The sequence below is a fragment of the Centroberyx gerrardi genome, chromosome 9 (genome assembly GCF_048128805.1).
Source record: "Centroberyx gerrardi isolate f3 chromosome 9, fCenGer3.hap1.cur.20231027, whole genome shotgun sequence".
NCBI lineage: Eukaryota > Metazoa > Chordata > Actinopteri > Beryciformes > Berycidae > Centroberyx > Centroberyx gerrardi.
In genome coordinates this window covers 3,359,255-3,381,320 of record NC_136005.1, presented here as the reverse complement: position 1 = coordinate 3,381,320, position 22,066 = coordinate 3,359,255, and the positions used below count along the sequence as shown (strand labels likewise).

The window sequence follows — 22,066 nt, the reverse complement described above, 5'->3', positions numbered from 1 at the left end:
GGTCTTTCCTGTCTCTCTTGACTGTAAACTGTCTAATAAAGGCAAAAATGCCAAAAAATAATCTTTAAAAAAGAAAACAATCTTCAGATTCCTATACTCTGAGTGGTAAATGTGTTCCCAAAGTCTGTAGGCTCTTCTTTTTCATTTGCATTGGCTTTGTGCAAGTCATTCAAAAGCTCAAAATGTGAATTATCTGTCGTCTTCTCCCCCTGCAAAAAACACCAAGATTTTGGTTAAGATAATAAATGAAAAAGTTGGATGCCAAGGTACTTGAGGTACTTGTACAGATATATTATATTATATCCAGGGAAGCAGTCCTTGAACATTTGTAACAAATTTGTTACATTGTTACACCAATCAGAACCTTTGTAACTGTGTAACAAATTAACATGATTTTCAGTTTTGTGTGTTAATATTTCTACACATTTCGCATTCCGCAATATCAAAAATACTGATTATCAATGATACATGCGTAACTTTTTCCTAATTAAGATAAACATATGGCAGCTTTTACACTATAGTTAAAATCAGAGTTGGTGAGATGACCAATCATCTGTGATTGGAGCCAGCCGGATTTCTACATACTGTAAGTGCATCACCATACATAAAGCACCAGGGACAGTTACATCAGATCCAGTGTGTTGGTGAGTTTGGTTTTGACCCTGCAATCCTATACTCACTCTGTGCTCTGATGGTTTGTCTGCTTTCTTTTTATGCAGGTCCCACCACAACAAACCAGGTTCAATATTATCCCTCTTTGTCGGTCCTGTGTTTGGAGAGAAAAGACAGAAATTCATCTTGATGATTATGAACTCAGAGGTTTGATAAGCCATCACAGCAGAGCTGCTGTCTCTCGGTTGACTGGTTGACGATTTGATTATCAGGTTTCTGGTCGACAATTAAGCAATATCTCACGAGAGGGAGTGCTATTACACTGTATATCTCTAGTGTGATATTGCTTTTATACAAGAGTTCTCTAAACAAAGCTATTTATCAAGTAATGGTAATTTAAGACAACAGATTATGATTTTTATCTTTTATTCGTCTCCGCCAACAAAAACAGTTCCGTCAGAATTTCACTACCAATCGGAGTGATACATAGTGAAACGTCCCAGTGCTGTTATACTGATCTCAGCACTCATGGAATGCCTCCTGTCCAATCAAGTTACTCGACCGGAACTAACTGTTGTATAAAGCGTTTTATAATTAATTATTGAAGGCATTCTGTATGAGTTACCAATTGAAAATTATGAGCCGATCTCTGGTGTCAGAGTAATACTCCCAAATATGAATTTTGTCTTATTTCACAAACGCCGCCTCTAACAACCTGGTGACATGATTGCATGTGTTTGCAGGAGAACTGCCTAGTCATGTAGTAATCCTGACATCAGGTTTTTTGAAGTTTTTGGCCTTTCATTTGTAGCACCCAGATTTCAAAATAGCTGGGTTCTGTATGGTTCCACTCATTCAATCGATTGGAGAATTTAAAGTGCAAGAGTAAGAAACTCCTACCTACTCACACATAGTAGGTTGCCATGAATTAAAACAGTGATTCTGTACCAACAGTCTGCAGGTTTTCATTCCAACCAAACACAACAGCAGCTCACTTCACTGATTAGTTCCTCCTCTCTGGCTGAAAGTGTGTAAATCAGTGAAATCGCCCGCTGTAAAACCTGTAGACTGTTGGGCCTCCATAGTTGCGGTGGTTAAAACAGGTTACTGGTTAAAACTGGTTAAAACAACAGTTGAATGTTGTACTCTTCACATAATGTAAATTTCACTTCAGTCTCTTCATGTTCTTACCTGTTGCATAGCTCACTATCAGCCCGACCAGCACGACCGAACTGGTCGCCACGGCACCGAAGTAGAGGTAGGACATGGAGTAGAAGTTGTGCAGGCCCCTAGTTTTGGAAGAGGCGAGATACATGATAAAGGTTTACAACTTTATTAATCTCTCTTTAAAAATGAGAGTTAATTGCTTTTAAGTCTTTCTAGTTCTGTGCCTGGATTTTATTTCTTTACTTTATCTTACAGGATCATTCTACTAAAGTTACGATTGGCTCCTTGTAATGTTGGCGATCTAAGTCGCTCAAGTTTGTGTATTTTTCTTCCTTTTTTCTGTACTTTATCACTGTTTTATCACTTCCCTTTATCACTGTGCAAATAAACTAAACTAATAAGCTAAGCTACGATAAACTAAACCACACTAACTTGAGTCAATTGATTCAACTACACTAAACTAAACTATATAAAGATAAAATAAATTAGATTAACTATACTAATCTGAACAAAACTAAGCTAAACTGCACTACACAACACTAAACTAAATTAAAATAAAATAAGCTAATTGGCTAAAGTAAACAGAACTAGACTAAACTACACATTACACTACTAGACTAATTGGATTGAGGTATTAATTTATCTTTTCGCATGTTAGTTTTTATTCTCTTTATTACATATAAAGATCTCTTTCCATATGAAGCAAACTAAACCACAGTCCCAGCCGTGTTGAACTCACTGACCCGTGGCTGTCTGGGTGAAGCAGTGTGGAGATGGAGATGGAGGGCTGTCCCAGGTCCAGGCTGCTGTTCAGGGTGGCATTGCTGGGGTCACACCCCCCCGCCCGGCTGGGCAGGACGCCCATCGTCTCCTCACTGGGTGGGTGGAGAGTCGAACCGATGGCCAGCCACAGGGAGACGCAGAAACCCACGATCACTCCAGAGAAAACCCCCTGGAGGACAGGGAGGGGGGAGGGAGAGTCTTGTTCATGTGGTTAGGAACACACTTTTATTTAAAATTCTGTTTTTAGTTGTATCTCTGTGTATCTCTTCTATTACTATTATTCCTATTTTTTTAATGTATTTATTCTGTTTTATTCAAATTTATTTTACTTAATTGTGGTACTTTTACATCATTATCTCTGGGTTTTTAGAAAAGTGCTATATTAATAAAGTTATCATTATTATTATTATTATTATTATTATTATTATTAAAAGTCTTAAAACAGAAAGTGGACAACCGACTATTGATATTGATATTTATTATATTTTTATTGATAGTATATTTTATTATTATTTATTTAATTAATTTATTTATTTTTTATTTATTCTATTTTAGTAATTTACCATGTAACTACAGCTGTAACTCAATAGGTAATTACTAAGAATTTTACGGCATAAATACCACCAGGATTTTTTGTTACATGCGTTCTTCTCACACTAGTTGGTTGCTTGTGATGTTGGTGAGCTAGACATTTAAGCTCATCCTACTGTGGCACTCACTGAAAATCGCTCAGCTACATGCCCAAACAGTAAAATGTGAGTGTAAATGTAAGCAAGATGTGTTCTGTGTGAGTGTGTGTGCATATGTGTGTGCATGTGAGTGTGTGTTTGTGCATTATGGGCATTTCTTATAAGTTGCTCTGGATAAGTGCGTCAACAAACTTCCTAAAATGTAAACTATAGAGCCAAGCCACTCACCGGCCTGTTGGTCGCTGGGACAAACATCCCCAAAATGAAAGCTCCCAGTAACGGACCGCTGACCACACCCATGACCGTGAACGATCCCTGAGGAGGAGGAGGAGGAGGAGGAGGAGGAGAAGTGTGAAAAAGCAACCAAATGCATCACTGAGCTTCATTTCAACTGATTACAGAAAGTACGTCAAGGAAAATGTCAGTCCAGTCCAGTCTGAACCACGACTCATCATCCCAGAGGTCAGGACAGGAAACTGACTAACTCAAGTGGCTGGTGCCTCCCAAAACACTGACTGAAGTTTTAGTTAAAAGCATTTCTCGGAGGCAAAGCTGCTAAATAATCTGATTGGTTGAGTCAGACCTCAGTGGGCGGAGCCAAAGAACCACAGTTTTTGTGGCAAAGTAATGTTGGATTGAAGCCCAATGAAAAAGACAAGAGGTAAGAAGCTAGCTAATATTATGAAGCCTAGCGCTCTGCTACTAACTGAGTTAAACCATAATTTAGGCTGTGACCAGAATGGATCTGTGTTTCAGGGCACTAATGTGTACATCAGACATTTTTTCTTAGTGTCCATATCGTAAAATGAAATTGTGGAATGATTCTGAGGGCAGTTATCCAGGTTAGCTAGTTAGCCTAACTAGGCTAACTAGCTGCTGACCTTCAACACCATGATACCATGGTCATAAATGAATGAAAAAAATACATAATTGCCATTTATATTTTTATTTACATTTTGACCAGGGTTCTTCTATGCCATTGAAGTTGCCAGTTAGCTAACTTGCACTCTGAAAAACTGTGGTTCTTTGGCTCCGCCCACTGAGATTTAACACGACCAAGCAGATTATTTCTACCTTCAGAGCAGCTCTGCCTCCGAGAAATGTTTGCAGAAGTAAAACTCTAATCTACCCAATGCTCACCGGCCAGCTTTCACTATTTTCCTGCACCAGGCAACTAGATTTTTAAAGTTGAATAGGACTTCTGAATGGTGGTTTTGGCTGGTGACTCGTGGTTTCGTTTTGTGCTTCATAGAGTCAATGTATCTTACACATACCTCTCCCTCGATTTACAGCAGCATATAAAACAGCTTTTTTGTTTATGGAAAAACTGACCTGCAGCAATAGATGTACAAACAGGGACGGATTTATGTGGGATGCGTCTGTATTAGGCTATATCAACATCAACTACCAGTATTTTCCCCTGAAACAGCCAGAGGGTATTTCACAAGAACCCACCAAACTTTGTGATATTGAAAAGATGTTGATGTGACGGCCTGCACCACTGTTGAAAACCTGTGTAAATACAGCGCCAAAATGACAGTTAAAGGATAAGGCCGGTGTTTTTTAATGCATTGCTTACCGTCAACAAATCCTATGAAAATAACAAAATCAGCAATGATTTTGTTTTGCCAACAAGTCTCGTCCATGTAGCCAGTGCCCAATAAAACCATGTCCCAGCAGCCATAGAACTCCATTGTATTAAAAAAACGGTTAAAAACACTTCAAAGAGCCATGTTGCTCTGGGCAACATATTTCATCATCACGATGCACCGGGCCAGCCGACTTTTTCCTCAAACAACTTAATAAACCGGCTGTAAACACTTTGCAATCTCAGGAAAGTAGTTCCGTAGCACCGGAAATAGTCCCCGGCTTAATGAAGAATTTGTTCCCATTTGAATTTGATTTGGTAATAACTACAACAGTCTGACTTTTCGTGGTAACAGTTAGCCATTTTTAAAATGTAAACTACGTCTTTGTGAGCTGTATTTCAAGGTTTTTAGCTTACAGTTGGAGCCAATGACTTCCGGGTTGACGGCTAAAAACGGTACGTGGGAAGTCAGAAAGTAACGGGAGTAGAGCAAACGCATTGTTGATTTTGTTATTTTCATAGGATTTGGTGACGGTAAGAAATGCATTAAAAAACACCGGCCTTATCCCTTAAGACAACATGTGCAGTCGTCCATAGCTGCTACCTGCATTGTTTTGTGAAATCTGATATCATTTTTCTTATATCAGTTCCAAAGCTCACTCCCCTGCATATCTCAAAAAAGATTTTGAGATATGCAGTTCTGTTGTTGTGAGTGTTTGGGTATGTGTGGCATTTGGTGGGTTTTTAGGTTACTTTTCCTCTGTTTTGTTGGGAGAGGTTTCAGTAAAGAATACATATTGTAATGTCTACTGTACCTGGAGAACTCCCCAGTCCAGCAGGGAGGAGAGAGCAGCCACCGTGATACAGCAGATCCCATAGAGGAGCGCTGAGGAGAAAACAAGAGAAGATAGCAGTAATGAAACGCGTGAAAAACTCAATTGGGGCCAATACATAGAAAAGGTGAAACAGTTCTCTGCTGCATAGCTGACAGACAGTTCAATGAGGTCAGGTCATGTTTGGGTCCAAACATGAGTCATTGTCCCAATGTAAATCATTGTCCCATTGTCCCAAGTTGATTTACATTGGGACAATGACCCCCAATACATAGAAAAGGTGAAACAGTTCTCTGCTGCATAGCTGACAGACAGTTCAATGAGGTCAGGTCATGGACCCAAACATGAGTCATTGTCCCAATGTAAATCAACTTGTTTAAAGAATTGTCTTGAGTCATGTGACATACTCTGGAAGTAATCTGCTTCATTCCAAGATATTGTCATTTGGTTGGAAAACTGAGAAATGATCTTTCTCCGCAGGCAGATTTTTCCACTTTCGTCTTTAAGAAAAATACGATTTTGAGAGTCCATACAAGCTCAAATAACTTGTTAAAGTGTATGTTTCACTAAGTGAACCTGCATTGAACCTACACAGTCCTTTGGAAATGCGAACGAGTTTCTTCTGGGACATGTGGCGCAGGCGGGGCTTCAGCAGGTCCTCCATTGTCACCGCCGCCATGGCGTTGATACTGGTGGAGGCCGTGCTGTGAAAAGACACTTGGTCACCAGTAATACCGCCTCAGCAGCTCATGTCAGTCACTTACATGGAGTAACATGGCTATTGGCCAGGGGAGTAAATCCCAGGGGGCAGGGGGAGTGGCCATCCGAATACAAAAAGTTTGTAAAGCGTCTACCATCTTGCAATCTCGCTATGTATTATGGGCATGTTGTTTTGTTATTGTATCAACGTACAGTTTCAATCATCAAACTGTATTTCGCTGAATAAATGCAGAATCGTGTAAAATTAGGACAAATTTTTCACAAATTTGAATTACGTAGGTTGGGGTGTGCTGGGGTAGGGGGGGCTCCATAGCGGTTCCTGCACCCGGGCTCCTTGTGAACCTCTTACGCCCCTGCAATTGGCCTTACTCCAGTTAAGGTCTTATTCAGGTTAAGGTGTTTATATTGTGTTGGTATTACTGTGTGTTGCTTTTCTGAGGGTTATTACACAGGTTAATAGACTGGAATTAGGCCACTGTAAAGTTAACTGTGGCATGTTTTGGGGAAACCAAGCCCAGTGTTGAAAAACAAGATTTAAATACCTTAGTGTCCCGCTGTATGCACAGGCAAGGAAAAGACCTGGAAAGCCTGGGTGGTCTTTGAAAATGTCCAGCACAAAGTACGGCATATACTTCATCAGATGAGAGAGGAGGAACAGGTGAACAGCATGAGATGAGAGTAGTTAGTGCTTTATCTGTATTAGCTTTGTGTGGTTTGCTATCAATGTGCTATCAATGTTTATTACCCGATGTTCATCATTCAGTACATCTAAAATAAAATCTAGTTTGTAAAATAATTATTTTCTCAAACCAAGGACATAGGTCATCTGCTAATAAAAGGTGCCTTAAATTGCTTTCATTTTGTGCTATTAATTATTTTGTAAGCAAAGGAGTCACTTTCTTCAAATGGTGATGGATATCACCAAATCCAGTATTTACTAAAACCTTAAGCATTAGCATTCAAATCAATATTAAAGAGTAACTAAACACCAAACTCAAATTGTGTGTTTGGGTTTGTTACTCTTCAATAACTACTGAATATTGACTTCTGGATACTAGGACTTTGTATTTACTAATGCCTTCTGTCAGTAAAGTGAGACAGAGGAGGAAGCCATGACATTGTGTAAATGTGTTTTTAGAGGTTTTTCCACCCTTTTTCCACCAATTCAGGGGGGAAACACTGAATCCGTTATTTTTTTGGCATGAAAATATCAAATTTAAAGATACTGAATAGCAGCACAAAATATCAGCTATCAGCAGCTCCCTTACAAAGATATCGGCACTGGCATCGGCTTTCAAAAACCCACGTCGGTGGAACCCTACACAGCACCACGCTCTACCCAGTGAGCAACATATAGGAGCGTTAGCCTTGTCCGGACTGTCTGAGTACCTGATCAGGAGCAGAAATCCTCCCAGACTGCAGCGGGTCACAGTTGATGTAGTAAGCAAACATGACGATGCCACAGGTTCCTGCACTGCTCACGATGAGGCACAGACCCACTTGGTTCACAAACAACGCCCTGCAGGCAACAGCAAACATTATTACAGTGATCACTTCTCCCACGTCACCACTGCACTGTTTATTGGTTTACTAGAAATCCATATAACCAGTTACTTCTAGAGTTACTTCCCACTAACTGTTTATTTGGTGACTAACACACTTTTTTTTTAATCTCTCAAGCAAGGATCGGGTGGTGTCCGTCCGTCTGTCCAACATGATTTCTCAGGTGATATCTCAGACACCACTGGGCTGATTCTGATGATACTTGGGATGATGCATTTTGGCCTGATAGGGGCGCTGTAATTAAAAGTCCAAATATCAAACTTTGAAAGGCCCAAATGTAATATCTCTGACAACATGTCCAGTTTTGATGAAACTTGGAAGGAGGATGCATTTTGTACGGAAGAGGATCAGGGCCACGTGTGAAAAATGTATTTGAGTTCTGAGATTAATCGGAAAAACAATAAAGTCAGAATCTCAGAATTCTGAATTTAAAAGTCAGAATTTTGAGAATAATAATTAAAGTCAGAATTGTAAGAATAAAGTCAGAATCTCAGAATCCTTTACTCGGAATTCTGAGATTAATCTCAGAATACCTTTGATGCCGTGAAATGGGAGGCAGTGAACAAAAAATTTTAATTAGAATTTAAAACGTATAAAAATGAAAACCTTTTTATTTGATCTTTAATCTGATGTGTCTGACCCTAACTAACCCTGCACTTGAAACAGACAATCTGCACTTGAACTGTTTAGTCATTTCACCTTCAGGAAGTATTTACCTAAAAGAAACACCCTGCTGTATAAATAAAATAGCTATTGTATATTGTTCTAGAGTAGAACATTGTCTTGAGGGGTGAACACACATCACACCTCCTGTCCAAACACCCCGAGGAGGGACAATGGGACTCTCATGTTACGGGGAAGAATACTGGTGTCCTTCGAAAGCGTGTATTTATTTATCCTCTGGTGTCAATCCAGTGAGACCAAAGCTGATCATCAAATCCAAGAACACCGAGTCAATACTTCTTCCCAAGTCGTCTCGGAGAGGACAGTGACCTGAGACTCTTCCTTACAGTTTGAGATGGACTGTCTGCTTCACATCGCACGCGTGATTAATTAAGACACACAGCTGCTCATTTTCCCAGCTGTTCCAACCGGCTCTGTCTAGTCTACGGAAACACCATCAAAGACAATATCTGTGTGTCTGTGTTTAATTCCCTGAGGCAGAGACACAGTTTACTGTTAGGAAAGAACAAGAACATTAAACCGGACGACTCGCGTGTTGGAACAGCTAACAGACCGCTCAACATCAACCATGCTGCCAAAGCCGTCTGTTCTAACTGTCAGACCCTGCTGTGCTGATATCTGTGGTTTTTTAAAAATCCTCCTCACTCTATTTTCAACTGTTCATTTCTTGTCAGTGACGATTCTTAGTGTAACTCACTAAGACCTCGCCTCAGCCTTGTTCTATTTCCTGTACAGGATTTCTATCCGTTGCACCCAGAAGCTGCGACGCTCTCGCTTTGTGTCGTGAGAGTTTCTCAGATTAACTTTGGCCTTAACCCGGGTTTTTCAGTCTCAGAAAGGTGGCTCACTTATAAGCGAGGTACATCATCATGGTAATGGGTCCAAACACCTCCACCAACTCTCTGGGAAAATGGCATCACCGCTCCGAGAGGATACGGTGGCCTTAGCCTTTTTTTTTCCTTTCCCTGATGATTTTTTAGATCAAAGATATCTCATATGTTTGTAGCGTTTCCAAGCCATTTGCTCTAAAAGCGGGCTTCTATCAAATAGCAGGTAGGTACATTAATTGACTATACTGTAGTACTGTTGCATATTAAGTGCATTGAAATTCTTCCATAGGATTCCCAGAGTGACTGATGCAATAGATCAAACCCACATTCCCGACACCGCAGCTCTGGGGAACATGAGCCGACTCTGTGACTGTAAAACCTTTTCACAGCCTCAGTGTGACGCAGTACTGTATACAGTTCACAAAGCTCCACAACTGTTCATAGTCCAGTTTATTGCTTTTATTGTTTTATTGTTTTTTCTACCCTTTTTATCACAGATTTTTATATTCTATATGTGCGTTACATTCTTTTTCTGCTGAATCATTTTACTGTTGCTGCTGCCACAACCTAACGGGGATCAATAAAGTTTCATCTTATCTTAATTTGGCTGCTCTGGATCTGTCCATGTTGCGTGTGATTGGCTATTTGTTGCAAACCCCGCCCCTTTCATGCAGACACAGCTGGATTGGAAAATCCTGGGTTGATAACCAGCTTCATTGTTATCACAGAGATAAGATAAGATAATATATAAGATAGACTTTTATTGTCACTGTAGGGGGAATATGTGTTGGACTCTGTTGCTGTGTTACTTAATAAAAACATCAGTTCCACACACAGCATCCTTCACATCATACATATAGTAGCTAGCGCATTAGTATTACGAATGAATGAAGGAATGAATGATGAATGAATTACAATTGTTCCAAAATTCAACAGTCTCATCATTTTATCAGTCAAATTGCTGTGTAGAATAGAAAACAGACTGATTTTATTTTATTTTATCTTTAACTTTATCTTTACCCTAAACCAATACTATCACACAGCGACCTGGAGAAAGTAATCCACGCCCTAATCTTCTCTCACGGCTTCTTACTGGTTCTAACAGATGACATCACATCACCCCAATCCTGGCTTCTCTCCATTGGCTGCCTGTTCGGTTTAGAATTGATTTTAAGATTTTACTGATCACTTTTAAAGCACGTTCGGGTCTGGCTACATAACAGACATGTTGACCCCGTATGAGCCGGTGCGCAGCCTCAGATCCTCAGGCGGGCCCCTCTGGCCGTTCCAAAGTCTAGACTTAAAACTAAAGGCGACGGCGCTTTTTCCATCAGGGCCCCTCGGCTCTGGAACGACCCGCCTGAGGAGATAAGGCTAGCAGAATCAGTGACTTCATCTTCACTTCTTAAAACCCATTTTTATAGACTTGCTTTTATGTGATGTCGTCTTTTTATCTTTTTTATCTTTTATCGGCTTTTTGTTGTCTCTTTATCGGCTTTTTTATCATCTTTTTATCGTCTTTATCGTCTTTGTATGTCTTTTATCTTTTATCTTAACTCTATCTTAATTTTATCTTACTTTTAAGTCCTATGAATTTAATCCCTGTTTATTATTGTTTTATTGCCTTTTAAATTCATATTTTGAGTATTCTGCTTTTATTTTGTCTGTCAAAGCACTTTGTAAACTCTGTTTTTAAAGGTGCTATATAAATAAAGTTATTATTATTTATCGTTTTTTCATTTTTTAAAATAATTTTTAATCTACTCTTGTCTTCTGTCGTATGTACTCAGTGTATTTATTTATCTTAACTGTTTTGGAAAGCACTTTGTAACATTTGTTCTAAAAAGTGCTATATAAATAAAGTTTATATTATATATTGTTGACCTGTTTGTTCGAATAGGCAAACTCTAAAGTAATAATCTGTGACATTTTCATATAAATAAATGTCTGTTTTGCTCTTTATCACTGACTGCTGTAACTCTACAGTGATTCAACCTTTATCCAGTCTGTTCTGAACCGTCTGGTGGGTCACAGCTCTGACAGCAGGTCTGAACTCACCACTGGGCCTCTCTCTCTGTCCTGCAGGAGATGTAGCGCTGGACTTGGGCTTGGTTCACTCCGTACATGGACAGCCAGACCAGCGTCCCGCCGACCGACAGGCTCCAGAAGGTGTAGCGCTGCCGCGGGTCCAAGTCGAAACTGGTGGAACATCAGGAGACAAATCAGTAACGCTCTACTTTACAGCGGCCTCAAGAACTAGGGTGTGACCAATATGGGTTTTGAAGGTCGATACCAGTACCAGTATTTTTGGATTCAAGCTGCTGGTAGCTGATATTTTGTTTTGATATTCAATAAATATATATATATTTATATGTATATATAAATGTGTATATAAATGTGACTATGTTCATGCCAAAATATTCCAAATATTCAGTGTTTTTTCAGAATTGTATTTTCGTCAGGGTGGAAAAACCCTCAGGAAAATGCTACAACTACTTCTACTACTACTACTAATAATAATAAAAAAAAAACCTACATCATAACGTAAGTGGATCGGTCTAACCCTATTAATAACCTGTGGTAAAGCAATGTAAGTACTTGATAATGCTGTGTAGATAGGAAATGTAGTAGAACTGACAGAATTGCAGACAGTGGGCATCTGGTTGTATTTAACAGTATTTTGCACTTGTAATGTGACAGTGATTTGTGCGTCAAAATTAAATGATGTTGTTACTCATTAAAATTAACGCGGGATCCATTGTGGGCGATCTCCAGGACACGCGCCGGGCCGCCAACCAGGACCGTCCCGTGGATGAAGATCGCCACGAAGCCCGACAGCATGACGATGATCTGGAACACATCGGTCCAGATCACTGCCTTCATACCTCCCTGTTGGAGAGACAGACAGGCAGGCAGACAGGGAGAGAGACAGACAGGGAGACAGGGAGAGAGACAGACAGGGAGACAGGGAGAGAGACAGACAGGGAGACAGACAGACAGGGAGAGAGACAGACAGGGAGAGAGACAGACAGGCAGACAGGGAGAGAGACAGACAGGCAGGCAGACAGGGAGAGAGACAGACAGGCAGGCAGACAGGGAGAGAGACAGGGAGAGAGACAGACAGGCAGGCAGACAGGGAGAGAGACAGACAGGCAGGCAGACAGGGAGAGAGACAGACAGGGAGACAGGGAGAGAGACAGACAGGCAGACAGGGAGAGAGACAGACAGGCAGGCAGACAGGGAGAGAGACAGACAGGGAGACAGGGAGAGAGACAGACAGGCAGACAGGGAGAGAGACAGACAGGCAGGCAGACAGGGAGAGAGACAGACAGGGAGACAGGGAGAGAGACAGACAGGCAGACAGGGAGAGAGACAGACAGGCAGACAGGGAGAGAGACAGACAGGCAGGCAGACAGGGAGAGAGACAGACAGGGAGACAGGCAGACAGACAGGGAGAGAGACAGACAGACAGGGAGAGAGACAGACAGGGAGAGAGACAGACAGGGAGACAGGCAGACAGACAGGGAGAGAGACAGACAGGCAGGCAGACAGGGAGAGAGACAGACAGGCAGGCAGACAGGGAGAGAGACAGACAGGCAGGCAGACAGGGAGAGAGACAGACAGGCAGGCAGACAGGGAGAGACAGGGAGAGAGACAGGGAGACAGACAGACAGGCAGACAGACAGAGACAGATGACAGGTTAAAACTGTCCAATAAACAAACCGTTTGTGAGTCATGTGACTTTTGTTTACAAGCTCTGGTTCACTTGTAATTTATCAGTGTGAACCTAAATAAATACAAAAATAAAACAAAGTAACCTGTTCCACCATGTTTCAGACCAAAGAAAACGAACTTTAGGTGTGATCGTGCTCTTAATTTCTGTGTGTGTTTGTATGTATGTGTGTGTGTGTGTGTGTGTGTATGTGCATGTGTGTGTGTGTGTGTGTAAGCCTCACAACACCTGTAGAGAGATGGGCCGACACACTCAACCGTCATTAGATCTAACTGATGTATGCTCACAAAATCTGACTGCATGATGTCCATTAAGTGTTGCATCAAAATAAACAGTTTTTATTTAACAGAAACTTCAGGATGCTGGTGAGACGGAGGCATGCGGTCTCACCAGTGTGGTGTACACAGTGCATATGATCCCAGTGGAAAACAGAGACGCCCACATGTTGAGTCCAGTCGCTGAAAGAAACGAAGCAAACAGGATTCACCGTGAAACACCTGCACATTTACTGTACTCGGTAAAATGATGCACAGGTGAAACACATTCTACTAACAGCTTGTTTTTTTGGACATTTCTCAGCAACTGTCAGGGAGATTGAAAATAATAGTACATTTCTTCAGGTGTTTCTCTGTATTTATCATCCATTTATTGTCCTTTGCGCTCTGTAAAACCCTTTCTGAGGAACGTGTTTGTTAAAAACATTCCTTGTTAGAATTGGCTCTTCTTAACTGTTATTGATTTTGCATGCAAGCCACATGAAGACACATGATATTAAAAATATTCCACAATGCTTCGTTTCAACTGCCGCCCCTCCCCCTGTTCCTGCCTCAGTGGAAAGCAACTCTAAACTCTCCAGCTTGTTCAGACTGAAGCAGAAAAACCAACAGACCATACATCCACGTCTTTAGCTTCTCTCCACTGGTTACCAGTTAGATCTGTATTGAGATCCTCTGGCCGTTCTGACCCTCCCTCAGTCTAGACTCAAGGCGATTGAAGGGCCTTCTGATTGATAGCATGCTTTTTACCATTAGATGTCAGGCTTTACACAAATGTGGGTTTGCGGTTTAGTTGCTCTTTAATCCCTGTGAGTTTAGAGGGGCAGCAGATGATCGCTCATACCTTGGTTGAGGATCAAGGCTGGTGCGTAGATGACGATCCCTGTGTAGAGCAGCTGAGAAAAGAAAGCATCAAGGAGCCAGCAGACAAATGAATCCAAACACAGTGACATACTGTATCTACGATGACTCAGAGGACGCAGCTAGCTCACCTCAAACCACAGCCTGCAGGAACTAAACGATAATAATGTCTGCCATGCTGCCTGAATGCACTTAGTTTTTGAATGCTGAATGCATTTGTAGAGTAACATGGTCAGTCTACTGACTGTGCCTTGCACTGTCCCCTTTGCACTGTTTGTGAGGTCCTGTTGTCCCTGTGCCATGTGAAGATTGGAGTTTTAATTATACAAACATTTCTTAAAGCCAGAGCTGCTCTGGAGGCAAAAATAATCTCATTGGCTGAGTTAAACCTCAGTGGGTAAATGTAGGCAGCCTTGTACTGGCGTCATGTATGTATGGTTTTACCTGACAATGAGAAACAAAGGTACAAGAGCAAGATAAGCATATAGCCTCTCAATAACTAACAAATACAAATAAGAAAGCAATAAATTGTTTACAACAACGCAATATACTCTAAATGTATGCAATACTCCATAATCATTCATATCTGTTAATTAACAAAACATTTCTCAAACCAGATGAGAGGATAATAATATGCTTTAGCCACATACAACAGATAAGGAGAAAATGAGAGTACCCTTTAAGAGAGGGGGAGAGAGATTGTGTGTATGTGCTTGGGTGTGTGTGTGTTACTGAGAGTTGATTAAGAATGCACTAGTTTTAGTTATTCCTGTTTTATTTTTTTTAAGCGTTACTCAAATTGCACTGATTTTACTGTAAGATGATTTTATGTTGGACTGCTAAACTCGAGGTTGCACAATGTTTTGCTATTCCTCCTGAAAGTGACTTGAATTTTACATTGTTTCATTTATTCTGTTGTTGGATTGCTAAATGTAGATTGCACTATATTCCTTTTACTTGAATTGAACAAGCTCTTGCTTTAATTTTATTTTGGAGAGATTTTATGTTGGACTGTTTTTAAGAGAAGATGATTGAATAAAATATTGAAATATTAATGAGAGTTTTTGATATTTATTTTGGGTAAATTAATTGTTATATTAATCGAGTAATAAAAAAATAATCTTTAGAATAATCGATAAATCAGTCGTTAGATTAATCGACTAATCGAAAAAAGAATTGTTAGATTAATCGATAAAAAAATAATCGTTAGGTGCAGCCCTAAAATTAACACACTTTGGCCCCGCCCACTGGGGTTTAACTCAACCAATGAGATTGGGTGTGACCTCTAGTGACTTTTTGAGATGTCAGAACTGCCTCTGAGAAATGTTTAACTGAAACTAATGTGTGATAATATGCAATCTTACTGTCTTAGTTGCTTGCACCAGTTTCCCCAAGACAAATTCCCTGAAAGTTGTTGTACTGGGCAAACACGTATTTCCTTAAGCAAAGCAAGTACTTCAACTTGCACTGTGTGAACAACTGTATGACAATAATTCTGAATTGTTAATAATTCACTAACTAGACCGGTGAGTGTGGTGAAAATGTCACGCCGGCTTTTAAGAGCTAGCTGAATAACTTTCTGTCTTCAGCTGTGGTCGGTAATGGAGAATACAATGATGTCTGTGTTTGCCTTACCGTCGCCACAAGAAACTGGAGGCTCCCCAACAGCTGCATCCCTCTGCCAAATCTCATCCTCAGATACTGTGACAGGCAGACGGCTCGAGTTAGAACAGGACAGAGCATCCCTCCACACATCAAGCCCTCGTCCTTCTTCACCTCCTTTATTCACCATGTTTGATGTTCCGCAGGTGCGTTTTAGCTTTCTATCGGAATCATTTCTGGTCCTACTATAGAAAGACATCCTCTCCCTTTACTTATTTCAATTGCTTAATTATTTTAGTTATCTTCAACTTGTTTGAACCTCACATCAAACACATAGCCCTTCTCTCTAATATGCCATAGATTGGGAAATGATACATGATAATCTCTTTGGAAATATTGTTCTGAAACAGTACATACAACAAACAAATGAACTGCAATGGGTTCATTAACTTATATTTCACTTATATTTCTCATTCTTATCATCTTTCCCATGTTGCTCCAGTTCACTTGGTTCATAACCCATTTACACTTGTGAGTGATTGGACAATTCCATTGGGGATCGGCGATATGTGTCACCAGGAATAATTGATCACCTAACCCTACTGGTCACATTACATTCCTGTTCTACTCATAATAAACGGGTTGTGAAAGCTCAGTGCCACCTGATTGGTGCTGGTGATGCCAAGCCGATAGAAAACCGGCAGGAACAGGAAGGCTGTCAGCAGGGAGTTGATGCTTTGCCCCAGGCACATGTAGAGGAATTTAAAGCCGTAACGATAAGCTTCGGCGGGAACACCCAAAACCTGAACCGCAGACATAAAACTGGCGCAGAGCGACAGCCCCACTGGCACCGCCGGCATGCTCCGGCCGCCGGTGAAGAAGTCATCAGCGCTGGCTTCTCTCTGCTTCTTCCTCAGGGCCTGGAAGAGCCCTATGGCCATGGAGACCAACAACATGGCGGCGAAGACGGCGTAGTCGGCCGGGACGAAGCCTGACTTGGGTGCGTCGCTGGCAGAAAGCTCTTCCATTGTTTTATTTTGATGCCCTCCGCCTTGAAGCTTGACAAACTCAGTGGATCCAGGTCTTCTGTCAGAGTGAAGGCCAATCTCAATTAGTAACCAAAATAAAAAAGTGATGGAGACACTTTACAATGGGTTTATTCCAGTGTACTAAAGGTGCTATGTGTAACATTGTTAAACATCAATATAACATTGTCAAATCATTTGTGATAACTACAATTACCATAAACAAGTGAGATCATGGTTGAGACGATCGGTAGCATCGCATTTCAATACCATTGTTACTGTTAGTGCTTCTCCAGGTTAAGACCGCATTTCCCATAAGCCCTGTTGCTTCCTTTGCTTCCGTTTTCTCTTTTGCTTTACTGAAGAGGTTAAACATGTTGGAAGTGATTTTTCCATCGGCCTTTCACTCCTTCCGTTAGAGGCTGCTAATCTACTCAGCGATGCGGTCTCATTTGTTTACTGTGATTTTACCAATGTTTCAAAATTAATGTGTTAAAGATTTATTAGTGTTAAAATGCTACACGTGCCACCTTTAACCTATGCAAAACCATTTTAAGGACACGATAATACTGTGGTAGTACTGTCTAACAAGTTGCCAGTCACACTTTATATGTGGATGCTCCAATGCTGATACTGAACTTCTTATCAAGTGACTGTAATGTGTCACTAGAAAGTCGAGTGAGTTTCTTCACTTTCTCAGTGTCTGGTTTAGGGTTAATCCTAGGATTGGGGTTAAAAATAGGGTCAGGATAGGGTTAGGTCTATAAGGTTAGGGTTAGGTTTACATAGCCTGTATAGAGACAATAAATAGGCAAATGACACTTTGTTAAACATCTACTTTTTGTCACTGTAAGATAGCTGAAGCCTGAGGATCTATAGAGATAAGTAGATAAATAGAAGGCTGACTCAGAAGGCAGGTTGAAGGTCCCACAGGTGAACATTTACAGTGCAACTAGGACAAGTGCAACACAAGAAAACCCCCCCCCCCCCAAAAAAAAAACTGATGACTTAAAGAACAGAGGATAACCCCAACTCATGTCAATAAAAAAACAACAACAGCATGTGCGCTGGCATCTGCACTGCATAACCTTACAGAGACTGATGTAAGACGAGCTGCTTAAATACAGGCATCACTTCCAGAGACAACCTCACTACAGGGGTGAGCAATATCAGCAGCTTCAACACAGATAATTATCAACCGTTGAGTTTTGTTACACAGGATCTACTATTTTCCTGAAGAAAAGTGAAGAAAATACATGAAAAAGAATCAACGACCTGGAATAAATCCTGCAATTCACATTGTCCGCATTTAAAAGTTAATATCCCAAAGTGGAGGCGTAACACTCACCACCGGCGCTCCATTCAGTCCAGCTCCCAGCCGGTAGAACCAGTCGTCTGCCTGCCTGTCTGTCTGTCTGTCTGCCTGCCTGCCTGCCTGTCTGTCTGTCTGTCTGTCTGTCTGTCTGTCTGTCTGTCTGTCTGCCTGCCTGCCTGCCTGCCTGCCTGCCTGCCTGCCTGCCTGTCTGTCTGTCTGTCTGTCTGTCTGCCTGCCTGCCTGCCTGTCTGTCTGTCTGTCTGTCTGTCTGTCTGCCTGTCTGTCTGTCTGTCTGTCTGCCTGTCTGTCTGTCTGTCTGTCTGTCTGTCTGTCTGTCTGTCTGTCTGTCACTCTTCAGCTCCGGCTCTTGTCACTCCTGTTGATGGCAGTTTCACTACTTATAGGAGCAGGAGGGGAGGGAGGGAGGAGCAAGAGGAGAACAGCCAAATCAACACTGGAGTAAAAGGGGTTTCAAGGAAACAGAATAACTGGATTTTATTTACACTGCTGCAACAATTGGTGGAACATTAATAATTTACATTTCATGCATTTTAGGTAAGATCTGAGGCTCAACAGTTTCTTCCCCATGGCAGTGGGGCTCACAAACAAGCCCCCTGCCTCTCTCTGACCCAAATGACATTGCACACATACACAAACACTCACACACACACACACACACACACGCATGCACACACACACACACAAATGCACTGTTGTTCCTGCAACACCAACATCTCCCACCTCACCATACAATTAACATGTGCAATACATCGTATATATTTTGTATATATGTTGTTAATATTTTGTTAATATTTTGATATTTCTTGTATTTTGCTATATTTATGTACCTTATGCACCAACCACACCAAGTCACTTTCCTTGTATGTGCAAACATACTTGGCATAATAAAAGAATTCTGATTCTGATTCTGATTCTGATGCTGATATCTGAAGTGGCTTATGCTGGTGAGCAGGTAGGGGTTTAGTGTTTACAACACATGGCAATAATAATAATAATAAATTATTATTATAATAATTAAAATGTTTTATATGGCACTTTCAGTTACAAAGCGCTTTACAAAGCATTAAAAAAGAAAACAAAATTGGCAGCATAAGCAATAAAAATATTAAAGTAATCCATAAAACATTCATTCATAAAAGATCTTTTGATAAAAACAAGTCTATAAAAGTGAGCCTTACAAAGTAAAAAAAAAAAAGAAAGATGATACAGATCTATAAACAAATTATCTGACTAGATAGACTTTGGTAATTCCAAATTCTATTTAAAAACCTCTTGTTTTGAATCTATTGTTTTTATTGTTTTTTAATGTAGACTTTGGAACAACCAATAGGGAGCTGCCTCAGGCTCATATTGGGTTAAAAGGTCTGTGTTCTGGCTTGGTGCCAGACCCAGCCCTGCCTGAAAAGTGATTGTAAAATCTTAACATCGATTCTAAAACTACCAGGTTGCCGATATAAAGAAGGAAAAATCAGGATGATGTGATCTTGTCTGTTTGTTCCAGTGAGAATCCAAGCTGCTGGAGACCAGAGAGACTTGTGACTGAGGCAGGAGTGAGAAGCGATAAAAGCATGGGTGACTTTTTTCCAAATCACCAGGGAAACTAAAGCTGCACTAGGGAAGATGTGTCTGTAATATTACACCTGTCTTATCAGCTTACATCAGGGATGGGCAACTATGTGCCCATGTGCCAAAAGTATGCAGGTTTTCATTCCAACCAACGGGTGAAGCAGGTTGATTTCACGGATAAGTTCCTCCTATCTGGTTGAAGTCATGCTCATCAGTGAAATCAGCTGCTGTAATGTTTGGCTGGAATGAAAACCTGCTGACTCTCTCTCCACATGACACATGGTTGATTATCCCTGACCTACATCATGAAGTGGGGCTGCGATGAGAGCGTCCCATCCCCTCTGAGACGCTGTAGATTCACCCTGTTTGCCCAAATGAAACTCTGGTGTCAGGTATGGACTCTTCTCCGCCCACAGGAAGAGACGAATCAAAACTTAAGAGTGAAATCCAAACTGTCTCCTGAACCAGTGGTTCTCAGCGTGGGGTCTCAACTAGGGGTCCTTGAGGGGGCTCCAGGGGGTCCCCAGCATATTGATCAAATGTTAAACTTCACCAGAATTTAATTTACAAGAAGTTAGAGAATGAAGAAGAATGACTATTATTTTGATCATAGTTTTGCTGTTGTCTCTCTGCCTACGATACAGGTAGAAGTGGAATTCTAGACAAAATCTTATCTAACAATAAAGATATTCTCAGATTTGGGTCCGAGAGACAAATTCTCATCTCATGCGGGTTCGTGACCCTAATGTGGACTAAATTAGGGTCCTTGATGTGAAAAAGGCTGAGAATCACTGTCCTAAACAGCAGCAGAGAAAGCTGGACTCACCAATGTTAGATCTTTACTCGTCTCTGTGGTATAAAGCTTCACAGACCGGCCGGGTTGGTGAACAGTTCACATATTTCAAACATTTTATCTCTCATTGCCATTTGGAGGCACCAACATGAAAAGTTGCATAGTGGAACTTTAATATTGGAAATATTCCTCAGGTGAAAGAAACAGGATTGCAGACTGCTCTCAATGCATGCAGCTCAAATTTGCATAAAAAAAATGACACCCAAGTTTCTTTAAATTCTTTACAGTGACAGACAGAGCACCTGATTTCCTGGTGAATATGTTTAATGGAGTTGGTACATTTTCTGATTTGGTTTCATTAAGTTGTAGAAAATTCTGGCACATTCAGCACTTTATATCTACAAGGCAATTTATTAGAGTGGCTAGACTGTTACTGTTAATGTTTTAGGAATGAACTGTTGATCTTTTGATTACAGGAAGGTCTCTCTAAACGTTCCTGCCGCAGAAACTCACAGTTACATCATTTGGAGGCAACATTGCAGTAATGCTGCTGCTGGGTTGATGGTGTATTAATGATCTGGTTTATTATAAATGGGGGTTTGGGAATAATAGATTATGTGTAACAGGATAAAAATAATCTGATTATATATAATAAGTAGCTGTAATTCAATACAGTTGCTCAGAAAAAAAAATAGGGGGTGTTCTTTCACTCAGATCTTAGTTTTAACGAACAAGTTAAGAGGGTTGTTCAGTCTTGTTCAGTCTTGTTTCCTCCAACTGAGAAACATTTAAAAAAAATTTGGTCTTTTCTACCCTTTGCCAATTTGGAGCAGGTTATCCATGCATCCATCTCATCTCATCTGGATCTTTACACCTGTTTAAGTCAGAAATCCCTTTCCTGCTTGCAACTAGTGCAAAAGAGACATTCCCATATTACCCCTGCTTTGGCCTCTCTTCATTGGTTGCCTGTTGTTTTTAGAATCGACTTTAAGTGTTAACTTTTACGGCTTGCGCCTCATGTGGAGCTTCTGTCTCTTTATGAAATCTGAGGCTGTCCTGAGGCTGTCCGACGAGCCGGTTCTGTGTCATCTTTAAAATCTTTTAAAAACATACTTGTTTAGAAAAACCTTTCTTTAATCTTGTGGCCATTTCTTTGATTACCTTACCTGTGTTGCGTTATCTTTTAAATCTCTCTTGATAACATAATAGCCGTTTAGATTGATTAGCCTCTCCTTCTGTTCTTTTGAATTGTGTAGCTTTTATTTTTATTCCATGTTGTTACTGTTTTATTTCTTTGATTATCTTATCTGTGTTGTAAATCTCTCTTGATAACACACTTGTTTGTAATAGCCTTTAAGATTTTATAGCCTTATATAGACTTCATCCAAAATTATCTGTTTAACATC

At 40.6% G+C, this 22,066-nt stretch overlaps 1 protein-coding gene across 1 annotated transcript; it reads right to left on the bottom strand.

Moving 5' to 3' along the window:
• slc5a5 (solute carrier family 5 member 5) lies at nucleotides 1-16,707 on the bottom strand. Its single transcript, XM_071911760.2, has 15 exons — nucleotides 16,603-16,707; nucleotides 15,974-16,039; nucleotides 14,322-14,373; nucleotides 13,593-13,660; nucleotides 12,204-12,358; nucleotides 11,528-11,668; nucleotides 7,782-7,911; nucleotides 6,935-7,023; nucleotides 6,264-6,376; nucleotides 5,655-5,725; nucleotides 3,480-3,566; nucleotides 2,523-2,731; nucleotides 1,804-1,901; nucleotides 681-766; nucleotides 1-209 (listed from the first exon to the last, which is right to left on the bottom strand). Exons 1-15 carry the CDS (start codon nucleotides 16,690-16,692, stop codon nucleotides 84-86), a joined length of 1,581 nt encoding a protein of 526 aa, XP_071767861.2. The 5' UTR covers nucleotides 16,693-16,707; the 3' UTR covers nucleotides 1-83.
• Between the last annotated feature and the right edge of the window lie 5,359 nt (nucleotides 16,708-22,066).

Excerpts from the sequence above, each read along its gene's own strand:
- slc5a5 (XM_071911760.2), bottom strand. The coding sequence starts at position 16,692 with ATGTGCCTGGGGCAAAGCATCAACTCCCTGCTGACAGCCTTCCTGTTC. Across the intron at positions 767-1,803 it reads GATAGTGAGCTATGCAACAG|GACCGACAAAGAGGGATAAT; the intron begins GTAAGAACATGA and ends CTCCAAACACAG. Across the intron at positions 210-680 it reads ACAAACCATCAGAGCACAGA|GGGGAGAAGACGACAGATAA; the intron begins GTGAGTATAGGA and ends TGTTTTTTGCAG.